General features: G+C 37.9%; 1 protein-coding gene across 5 annotated transcripts in view; it reads right to left on the minus strand.

Annotated features, from left to right (window-relative positions):
- Positions 1-12283, minus strand: part of LOC136040527 (long-chain fatty acid transport protein 4-like) — a 139691-nt gene that overhangs the window by 78997 nt on the left and 48411 nt on the right. The window contains exon 1 of one of the 5 annotated variants that reach the window (XM_065724709.1): positions 3746-3912. The exons of 3 other annotated variants lie outside the window; for them this stretch is intronic. In XM_065724709.1, coding sequence (XP_065580781.1) covers positions 3746-3897 — 152 coding nt within the window. In that variant the 5' untranslated portion in view covers positions 3898-3912. Of the gene's footprint in view, positions 1-3745; positions 3913-12283 lie in introns of those variants that run through there. One more of the 5 variants, XM_065724710.1, reaches the window with a different exon arrangement.

The raw sequence follows: 12283 nt of genomic DNA on the forward strand, positions 1-12283 counted from the left end.
TGTGAAAATCTTTAACTTAGTTGCTTGTAACTGACGTAAAACACTATTTAACTGTACCTACATACGAAATGAGGAAATGAAACTTCCAACACTTCCCTTAAATAAAATTGCCATGTTTTGATTTTCTCATAGGCTAATATAAAAGAAATCCGAAGTTCGAAAACCATGTACACAAGATGTGTACATAACACACGGGGTTAGCCATAGATACCATAGCGAGCCATGCGTGGCACGAACGCAATGTACGTCGGAACAAGTCGGACTCCGACATTTAAACCAGATTGCTGATTGGGGAACTGCAAAAACATCGCATCAAACTATGAACAGCTTTTTGGGTTATCCAATACGATTAATCCCTTGGGAAACTGTTCATAGTATATACTAATTAATGACCAAACACAAAAGCTTTCAAAGAGGTGAATGAGCCGCATTGAATATTGAATCTGTGATACAAAACGTACCTAATTGGCTATGCTCTATAACCAATTGTATGATAAGAGGCAACGGGTACCTGAAGCCAACCTACCAGCTAGAATTTCTCAGTACTAAGTCAGCAGGTTTTCCAATTTTCATAAAAGAATATACATCAAAATATTTTCTTTTTTATGCTTATCACCCAACAGCCTTTGCTGCTAGTGAACCTATACCTAAGAGTATGGGTAAGTTATAAGAGGGGAAAATTGCAAAAGTGTCAAAAAATCACCAGCACCATCTTTAGAAGGGAAATTTGAAAATTTCTAAGAGACGCGAAATGCTAGATAGCGTAAGATATTTGTTTTTAATTTAGCACCAGTTTCCACTCTATCTAGGTACTATTAGTAACTATATTCAGTGACCTATTGTTTAGAAAAAAGAATATGGAATCTCAGTTGGTGGAACTGCAGCGATAGGGAAATTCCAATGAGAGGTTCAAAAGATAAATCTCAATCAATTTTGATAGCCATTGTTCGAAATTATACTTTGACTTATCATGCCCATTGTCACAGGCAGTCAAAAAGCGATGCGCTATCTAATCGACTAAATTCTTATTCTAGACGGTCTCTTACAAGTCTTTAAACAAAGAAGAAAACATAGAAAGTTGGATTATATACTTCAAGCTCCACTCCCCCAATCAATCATATTTTTGCCCGGAAGTTTCCAACAGGTCAATTTTCAGTAAATTTGCTCATAAAAATTGTTGGATTTCCTTTGACAGATAATACCTTATTACAGCTCGCTTGTAATACGCTCGTCAAACCAAGCGGTTTTTGTCACAGGTATCAGATTATTGTCATTATTACAGAAAGAATAAAAAGAGTGAGACGGAATTCCTAATTTCATGGTAAGTTCACTGAGCTAGAAACCTTACGGTCTTTGAACATTTCCGGTGAGATGGAAAAGAGTTACAGTTATCTTCTATGACAGAGGTACAAATCGGGCACTCTGTGGCGTAGATAGGGGACAAGGAGGGAAGGCTGTCCCTGGAAGCAGTCTCTGAGGGAATACTAAAATGAGATTTTTTTTTTTACTTATATTGTGGTAGTAATGATGGCGGAGGAACACAAAAACCATCAGTATTCCCGAACGCTGAAAATCCTTGCTACGCCTATGAAGGCACCTGTATGAAAGGAATTGACCTGTAGTTGTCCACCCCCTCCTAAAAATCTTCCATTATGCAATTCATTTATTTTTTTCAAATTACCCCCCCCCATGGTAAATGGAATTTATCCATGTGCGAGAGATACACATTTCAATACTAAGGGAATTCTAAAATATCTTCCAGTCCCCTTTTTTCCTAGGGAGGTCTTTTGGACAAAACATTTTACCACCCCCCCCCCTCCTCACTGGCATTGTACAACAGGTGTAAAGCGATCCGTCTCTTTTTACTTCTCGGGGCGAAAAAACAGTTTTACGGAGGAAATACATTTCCCCCAGAAAATCCCTCTATGTGATTCCCCCCCACATTCCCCATGGATAATTTTGGATTTTATATAGAAGGGACATTGAAAGTTCTACTCACATGTTTAAGCCACAGGCAATGCTATAGCGTTGCCCACAGTAAAGAGCCATAAGTGTGTCTTGTATTAATTTTTCAGAGACAGGTCATATGGAAGGGGTGGGCGCATGAACTTCGGAGGATGCTCATTCGATTCGATCGCAAATTAAAATTTTTAGTGCCCTTTTTAAGAGTCAAAAGTTATTGGAGCGCAAAAAGCCACCAGCCACATCATCGGATGTGCTTCCCCAAACACACCCAATCAAATTTTTGAGAACGCCATTTTGTTCAAAATATTTCAAAGGTCAAATGACTATGCCCTCAAGTTTGACAATTCCCCTTACAGCTCCTGGGGTAAGGGCTGTAGGCTCTACGAGTTGGTCATTATCAAGATATAAGATTTTTAAGGAAAGGACGGTATCATAAACTCTGGAGAGGGCTTATTCGACTGGAAATCGAAAGTTCTAGCGTCCTTTTTAAGATCCAAGAGTAATTACCCTATCCTCCCATGCCCCTTTTCATTGCTGTTAGGGAGGGGCAGATGCCTCAAAAGGTGCATTTTAATGCCAAAACATCGCAACTCTCATTGAATCTTCAGGTAAAGGCAGAATTTGCTTTAAGGAAGGGGGAAAGTGGAGGTAGAAATTGATATTAAATCCCATGTGATTCTGGGCATATTTCTGGTCTATACTGTTATTATGAAAGTAAAGAGAAACATCAATTCCCATAATTAGCAGAATTTATTCCGTATAGGATGGGTACTGCTCCTTCCTCATCCCCAACCTCCCCCTGGTGGTCATAGAAACTTTGGAGAAGGGTCGTTCGGTCCGAATGCTCATTCGGCCAATATAAAGCCAATATAAAGATTAATTAAATAGAGTGTGTCTGAAGAGAATGAAATAAGAATGCTATTGTTATTGTAACTTGTTTAGAAGGATAGTCTTAATGAATATTTTTGAAAGAAAAATAGTCAATATTAATTGAAGGTTTATTGATGTTTACTTTGCACCTAGCAAGGTCCATTTGTTAAGGTTAGTTATGGAACAGAAATACGACGGGAAAGAAAAGAAGGAAATACTATTCGATTCCTCATTGAATACTTTTCCAAATATAATAATCTTAGCTGTAGAAAATTGGGTACAAGTTCACCCCCCCCCCATCCAAACGGGCCAGGCACAGCCTTAATCTATATACAAAGTTTACTGGTTTCGCTTGATTTTTTTTTTTTTTTTGCAATTGGCTCTATTTGGTGTAATGAAACCACTGTTCATGAGAAATAAGCACGAAGAATAATTCCAAACCAGCAAACTTAGCAGGTTTGTGGCCCAATCAGAGAGGGGGGTTGGTACACAATTGCAACAGTAGTGAATATTATGTTTGGAAAGAGCATTGAATGATAAACCTAGCGGTATATTTCTTTTTTTCAATCTGATTACTGTCCACTAAGTAACCTTAACTCTTTCATTTTAAAGTAGGCTACGCAAAATAAAAAAAAACGACTTTTTTAGCGTGTCGTTCTCTGTGATAAAAACAAAAGTTAATATTTTTTTCATTGAGTAAATTTAGAGTGATCTGGACCGTATCCAGGATTTTGTAACGGCGGGGGGGGGGTCACAAAAGGATTTTTCGGGTGGAACTAAAAAGCTTCAAAACACATAAAAAACTTGTTTATATTCATTTTTGTTGTGACATTATGAGTCGGACAAACGTTTCGATGGGGGGGGGGGGTCAAACCTCCTAATAGTTTACGACAAGAAATTAACAACTAACCCTACATCTCGCGGAAGAGTTCTGATTTTATTCCAATTTCTTCGCCAAAATGGTATATTACTCTCTCTATTTTCCATCAGAGTGCTAATTTGGAACTGTGTTATAATACCCAAAGCCGCAAAAAGCCCACAAGCGGGTATCTTGTAGCTCATCTTCACGGCATTTTAGCAGAATTATTTACTGTACTTTCATCATCAATGCCTTATGAATCTGATAATCAAGTTTCCACATCAGTATAATTACTCAAGAGAAGGAGGTGGAAACTTCTTTTGCCTTAACAGAACTCATACATAACTGAGCACTGGTGGATCTGGAGCAAAATCTTTTGGGGGAATAATCACAAGGGGGGGGAATGTTAAAAGGGCGCTAATCCAAATAGATCAGTTTACTTAAGAAAAGAGTAAAAAAGGACGGAATTAGGACATGAGAGACATCATGGGGGACCAGGGTACACACCACCCTCTTGATCTGCCCCTGCAACAGAAAGTTAAATCTAAAAAAAGAAACAACCTTCCTTAGAATAATAGTTGTAGGTTAGAATAACAGTATCCAAGCTTGTCTCTCCATTTGGGCAAGTTGAATGAAATATGTCCTATTATCTACATTTTGAAAAAAAAACTAATTTTGTAAAAACAAACACACACAGCATATATCCTAAGCCAAGGTCATTTCCAGTGGGTTACCGGGTTATAACCCTACCCCCCCCAAAAAAAAAAAAATTCCTGTCCGATCAGTAAAAATTAGAAAAAGTAAAGAAACTATTTTCAATACGTTTTGTGAAAAAAACTGTAAACCCGCCTCCCCCAAAGTACCTCCCCTGAAAAAGAATCCTCGACACGCCTTTGGTCTAAGCCTTAATATTCGCAAACATCTTCCGACTTCTAGAACAGTTTATCCAAGAGGTTTCGAAACTTGTGGATTACATGACTAAAAACGCAATATTGAATCCCAGAATCTGCAGGCATTAGGTTCATATTTCATATTCGAAAAAAATAGAAAAATGAGGTATTTGTAACTTACGAATGGGTAATCAGATCTTAATGTAATATGATATTTAGAAAGATCTTGTGTTTCAGAGCTCTCATTTTAAATCCCGACCAGATCCAGCGACACTGAGGGGAGTTTGTGGGGGAAAACATGAAAATTGAGGTATCTTTATCATACAAATGGGTAATCGGATCTTAATTAAACTTGATATATAGAAAAATCTTATGTCTCAGATGCTCCATTTTCAATTTGAATCGGATCCGGGGACAAAGGGGGTTGGAGGGGGGAAAGAAAAATCTTGGAAACCGGAAATCTTGGAAAACACGTAGAGTGAAGAGATCGGGATGAAACTTGATGGGAAAAATAAACACAAGTTCTAGATATGCGATTGACATAATTGGAACGGATCTGTTCTCTTTGGGGGAGTTGGGGGGTGTTAATTCGGTAAAATTAGAAAAATTGAGGTATTTTTAACTTAAGAACGGGTGACCAGATCTTAATGAAATTTTATATTTAGAAGGAACTCATGTCTCAGAGCTCTTATTTCAAATCTCAACCAAACCTGGTGACATTGGGGGGAGCTGGAGGGGGAAACCAGAAATCTTGGAAAACGTTTAGAGTGGAGAGATCGGGATGAAACTTGGTGGGTAGAATAAACAAATGTCGTAGATACGTGATTGACGTAACCGAACTGGATCCGCTCTCTTTGGGGGAGCTAGGGGGTCCAGTGCTTTGGCGAGATTGGCGCTTCTGGATGTGCTAGGACGATGACAATTGATAGGTGGGTCAGGGACCTGCATAAATTGCCTTGATAAAATTGTTTTCCCTGATTCGACCATCTCGGGGTCTGAAAGGAGATTTGTTCATTTATGTACATTGGTTTTGTTTGTATGTATATTTACTAGTGTCCTCCCCATTTTCGTCCCTTTCTAAAATTCTATTGCTTTATTGTACTATCCAACAAATTTAAATTTTAAATCTTATCGATCTTATAATCAGTTTTGCTTATTTGTATTCATCGTTCAACATGGCAAGACTGACAAAATACTATACTGCCTTACAAACCTCTTAACTTTCAAACAATCAAAGGAGTAAATCTCAGAAAATCATGGTTTTTCTAGTCATGAATAAACAAGTTCAGCGAAAAATATTACTATTTTGATACCCTTGGCACTTTAAGGAACTCCCAAACCTACAAAATTAATCAAACGGCATATCTTTTGAGCTGATATGCCAGCATGTATGCTGGGATTTTTTAGGAACAGCCTTTTCCAGAACGTTAAAAAGAACATTCTCCTTCGTTCAATTGAAAAAAAAAACTAAATTAACACTTTCCAATGATATAAGTTTCGTTAAAACTGAATATCTCTATCTTCGGGACAAACCGAGAGAAGTTGAATGTTTTTTTCTAAGATTACCAGCAAATTATGTTTCGGCTTTTAGTTTCCTGCTGTTTATTCAGATCTCTTGTCCAAGCTCTATAAGTTATGTCAAAACCACTCAATCAATTATAAACTGTTCAGCCACATAAACTAAAAATTTTTTAATGGACGAGATTGTGATTCTTTATCTAACCTCCTTATACCGGAATTTACACAAATAACCCAGTATCTACCCTGCTTAAAGGCTGCAAAACTACAGCATTGCCTTCGTCCGTCGATATAGTTAATTAAGTGATTATTTGGGTTTTTGTGTGTGTTTTTTTTAGACATTCGGTGCAGTCAGAATCAGTTGAAAACCAGTAGAAAAAAAGCTATACTTTGAATCCCAGAATCCTTAGATGGAATATGGTATGTTTTCTATTAGAAGCTTATAGGCCTATGACATTTTTAGGAATCGTAATTCCCCGGGAGGTCACTATCTCAGAAATCAAGTACCCCAGGAGGCGCGTGCTAGGTGTGGTGGAACTGCGTAAGGCTTTTTGGAAAGTGTGCCAAACGTGGCGGAACTGTGCGACACAAGTGACGTACCGGGATGTACACTAGGTAGCGGGAAGTCAGCACCCCCTTGGCAATTCCTAGCGGGCAAAGTCCATCCCTTGAAGATGAGGCCAAATTCCAGATCGTCTTTTCGTCTACTTCTGAAGATGATTTTAGAGTCCGATATCAAATCTTTGTTTCTGAGCAATGACAGTCACGTTTTATCTTAATTAGAGATACAAAAATGACAATTTAAATACGTGTTTAAAAGTTATAGCGTGACAACAAGCGACAATGGCAAATGTCCAGATGGGGAAAAAACCTGCTGAACCTACATAGACAGTTGCTTCTCTTTTATTTTATGAAAAAATTGAAACTGATTTCACACAATTCATATATCAAAATCACCGATTTTTGGCACTCGAGAAAATTGGGGTAAAAATTAAAATTTTGAGCTTTGTACAAGTTTCGCTACAAAGCCCCTGATACCCGGTAAAAAGACTCAATTATTTTAAGAAAGTAGGGCCAAACATTTCGGTAATAGTTAAACATCAAAAATTTCTGTCTTTTACTTTCAATCACCATCTAAAAAAAAAGCGTAATAGCGTACGGTAGAAAATTAAGCGAGACAAGAGGAGTCTTAAGATATTCCCAAAATTCGATGTCAAACAATGCACAATAGCAAAAAACAAGAATATATTGCTTTAATGGCGTCCTTTTTACAAGAAAGAACATACCAAAGGTTTTCCTGATATTAAGTGTAAGTGTGGGAAATGTCTGCGCTCTTCTATGAAAATTGCCAATTGGGTACTTGTGTATTATAGCAACTACGCACTTGTTTTTGATCTGTTGTAAAACCGGTTTCTCTCTGTACACTAGGAGATAATTAGCGTAGCCTGAGTGAGATAAACTACTATGCAGACATATTTTAAATGACTATTTAATATATAGAGTTGGTTAGGTTAGGTATTTAATGTAGTGCGTTCTGGGCAGCCCGCTTTCTATAATCGTGGGCAGCCTGCTTTCTATATTTCTATAATTGTGTTATTAAAGCATTATATTTCACCATATTTTGGTCTATTTAATTATGATTAACCTAACTTTACTTCTTGAGTGTGGCTGCTATGATACATAAGTACCGTCAATTGTATGCGAGTCAGGACAGTATATATATTATATGCTGTTGATCATATGTTGCTATATATAATATGGATGCTGTTGCGAGTCAGTTACACTGTAGGAGTCGGTAATAAATTTTTGAAGATCCATACCGGAAAAATAAGAAAAAAAGGCCCAACTGGACAGTCCGAAATCAACAAATGAATCGTCTAGCCTGTTTTTTTTTGTTTTTTTTTTTTTAAATATAGAATGTTTTGACTTATGGTTGCCGATTTGCTAGTCATCAATGCACCGACAATAACCGACATCAGGTTCTCTTATAAAAATTAAGACCGAGTATTCAGTGGTGTGCCCCAAAGAGTATGGGCAACATATAAAATTGGGAAATGGCGCTAGTATTGACAAAAAAAAAACAAGCATCAGCGTCGTTTAGCGTTTGGCGACAATTGGCATTTTTTCAAGCTTTGTAATCATTTTCCTGCCAGGAACTGACATCAGACACTTACACTACTTAAATTAATTGTTCTTATTATTACACTGAAAATGTCAAGTGTAAAACAAACGCTAGATGGTGTTAATAGTTTTTTTGTCAGCACTTGCGCTAGTTCCCACTCTTGTAAGTTACCCATACTCTACCCAATTATAGTACAGTCTTTGGTGATCACGCCTCGGATCGTGTGTGTAAGTTTTCTTCAGCTAAAGCACCTGACAAAATAACTGATCAGATTGCTTGGATTTTCTACAATACTCATTTTATTAGCATATTCTGCGATTTCAACGCATTTTTATGGTACTTACACACTACGTCGTAGAGCCTTTCGCACCAACGCGTCTTAGGGCTTCACGCTATTTAATCTTACGGAGCAACTTTTGTCCGTAACGAACGCAGTGCGAAGTGAGCTCTACTTATGTTTTACGTTACGTCAAAACATAACGTTTTACGTTACGTCATGGAAAAGTCAATGCAGCAACAAGAAAATAGAATTTCTTGACGAGCAAATAAAAACTTTTGAAAAAAAAATTATACAATTTTCCAAGGAAGCCTTTCAAACTTGATTAGAGCTTGAGTCTGCATTCCAGATTTTTGATTTTTTGGAAATTTACTTATGAAGAATTTTAGACAGAAGGTCATACCTTAGGCATGGCCGTATCCTGGGAGGGGGGAGAGGGTTTAAGCATCCCCCAAAACGTTTATCCGACTCGTAAAAATGTAATACTACTACTACTACTACTACTAATAACTCACTGCAGCACCAAGCCGCCTGAGGCCAACACAGCTACGCACGCTCCTCCTCCAACCTAATCTATTTAAAGCCTCCCTCTTTACACCCTCCCAGGAAGTTCCCATTTCCTTTAAATCCTTATTTATGACATCCTCCCAACCCAGACAAGGACGACCTGCTTTCCGTGTAGCCCCAGACGGTTGGCCAAAAAGGACAATCTTCGGTAATCTGTCATCCTTCATCCGTAGAACGTGGCCTAGCCATCTCAACCTTTCTTTCATTATAGCCCCAGAAAGCGGGATTGAACCACACTTTTCGTACAACCTACTGTTTGAAATACGGTCAGTCAGCCGGGTACCCAGAACAATCCGTAGGCAATTTCTCTGGAAAACATCTAGTAAATTTTCATCTGCTTTTCGGAGTGTCCATGCTTCAGAGCCATATTTGACCAGTGTCATCACTGTAGCTTCCAATATTCTAATCTTGGTTTGTAGGCTTATCTTTCTATTCTTCCAAACTTTTTTTAACTGTGAAAAAACACCCTGAGCTTTAGCTATTCTACTTTTAACATCTTCACTGCTCCCACCATCTTTACTAATAATACTACCAAGGTAACTGAAGCTCCCAACCTGATCAATCTTTTCGTTACCTAAGGTCACCTGTTCATCTTCACTTATTCCTAACCTTAGTGACTTAGTCTTCTTAACATTAATTTTCAAGCCTATTTTAGCACCCTGAACTCGTAAAACCTCTAAAAATTCATTCATTTTGCTCACACTTTCATCTAATATGCTTAAATCATCAGCATAATCTAAGTCCAGGAGCGTTCTTCCTCCCCATTTGATTCCATGGTCTCCAATTGCCTTTCCTGTGCTCCTTAAGACGAAGTCCATCAAAATGATCCATATAAAGGGGGATAGAACACAACCCTGCTTAACTCCTGATTTAATACAAAACCAGTTGCTAACCTCATTTCCTACCTTAACCGCAGCAGTATTATTCTCGTACATAGCGCAAATCACTTTAATGTATTTTTCTGGTATACCATATAACGATAAGACCTTTGTTAACGCTGTTCTATCAACAGAATCAAAAGCTTGCTCATAATCGATAAAACTAAGGACCAAAGGTGTTTGACAACGAAGGGACTTCTCAATTATTAACCTAAGAGTGAAAACATGGTCGACACATCCTCTACCCTTTCTAAAACCGCATTGTTCTTCCCTTAAAACTTTGTCTACAGCATGTCTCAGTCTAAAAAGTATCATATTACTCAGTAATTTGCTACCTACAGAGACCAGACTAATGCCTCGATAATTCCGACATTCACTCTTGTCACCTTTCTTATACAGTGGTTTAATTAAGGTTTTCCTAAAATCATTGGGTACTTCCCCTTTTTCAAAAATCATGTTCATAATCTTCAGTAGCTTATTCCTAACCTCAGAGCCACCATATTTAAGGAACTCATTAATCATACTATCAGCACCTGGGGCCTTATTATTTTTTAATCCTTCTAGTACTGTCGCTAATTCTTCCTCACTAAACAAATCTTCCTTCACATCCAAGGTATCACAAACTTTTTCATTTTCATCTATATCTTTTCCTGCAACTGTATCTCGGTTTAGCACATTCTCAAAATGTTCCACCCATCTTTCTTTAACTTTTTCCTTATCACTAATTGTGGCCCCATTTCTATCTTTAACTGGGACTAGTCCGGATCGGCTACTCCCTTTCAATTTATTAACATGCCAGCATAATATTTTACTATTATGCCGTCTAGCCGCATCTTCCAGATCCTCAGCAATTTTATCCATCGCCTCCATTTCACATCTCCTTAGTTCATATTTTAATGCTTTCTCCACTTTCTTTACATTCCTTTTGTTTTCATACGACCTATCGCTCAGATAATTCTTATACAAACCCCTTCTACTCTCTATTAAACCTAAAGCTTTTTCACTAATATTCCTAGTTGCTGTCTTAGCACTCTTCCCTAGGACACCATCAGCAACTTCACAAATTGTTTTTCTGAAATTATTCCATCCATCTTCCACATTGTCAAATTTTAAACCCTCAAGTTTAGTACTCAACTGTTCCTGGAATTTTTTTTCTCAAATTTTCATCCTGAAGTCTACCAACATCATAACTTTCCGGGAGGGAGTTACTCTTCCGAAATTTCAGCTTTAAATTAACCTTAGACACTACTAGATGGTGATCTTTACTTTTAACATCAATAACGGCACTCCTATACACCCTAGTATCTTGTATTGATCCTGCTAGTCTTCTGTTTACAATAACATAATCAATAAGGTTTGCTGTCTTACCATCACGTGAATACCATGTCAACTTATGGACCATTTTGTGACCAAACACCGTATTGGTTATAACTAGGTTGTTATACCTACAAAATTGCAAAAGCCTATAGCCATTACTGTTTTCTTTTCCTACACCAAAATTACCTAGGCTAGGATACCATCTATCCCTATTTCTACCAACCTGGGCATTAAAATCTCCTAGCAAAAACACCATATTTCTACCTGGTACCCTGTCTATTTGCTCCTGTAACTGTAAGTAAAATTCATCTGAGTCACTAGTATCTCCATCAGTTGGTTCAATGGGGGCATATACTACTATAACTGATACCCTAAACTTTTTAGTCAAAAAATGAGCAATTAGTATTCTATTATTAATACCTTCCCAGCCTAAACAAGACTTAGCAGCTTCCTTATTCATCATGAGCCCAACTCCCTGTCTATGTACCCCATCCTTCCTTCCTGAGTAAACAAATTCTATGTCACCTAATTTCATGCTTCCTACCCCTGGGATATGAGTTTCTGAAACTCCTAATAAATCCAGTTCAAACCGTCTGAATTCGTCAGTCAAAATGTCGATGCGATAGTCATTTTTTAACGTCGTAACATTCCAAGTTCCAATTTTCATGTTCTTTAAATCTTTGAAATTATTTTGGCCTCAAGAAAAGCAGTGATCCCGGATACCAGTGCAGGATGGGGACCAACATATCTTCTCAAGTCTACACCGAAGCGCTTAAGCCGGCTTAGAACCGGACAGCAAGAAGTCCCTGGGACCTCCAGTAAGTTGGAGGCTTTGTGCAATCCTGGGCCCATCTTGGTCACAACATGGTTTTCAGCACTTGGCGATGCTCTTCTATCAACAAGAGTCGAAATCCTGCACAGACAGTCCCAAGCCTATTACCTCCGACTCATTATATATTCATGCCTACAAATATTATGCTACTACGGGGAGGCAGCCCATAGTAGATAAATTAGCTAGGA

Source organism: Artemia franciscana, chromosome 21 (genome assembly GCF_032884065.1).
Source record: "Artemia franciscana chromosome 21, ASM3288406v1, whole genome shotgun sequence".
NCBI lineage: Eukaryota > Metazoa > Arthropoda > Branchiopoda > Anostraca > Artemiidae > Artemia > Artemia franciscana.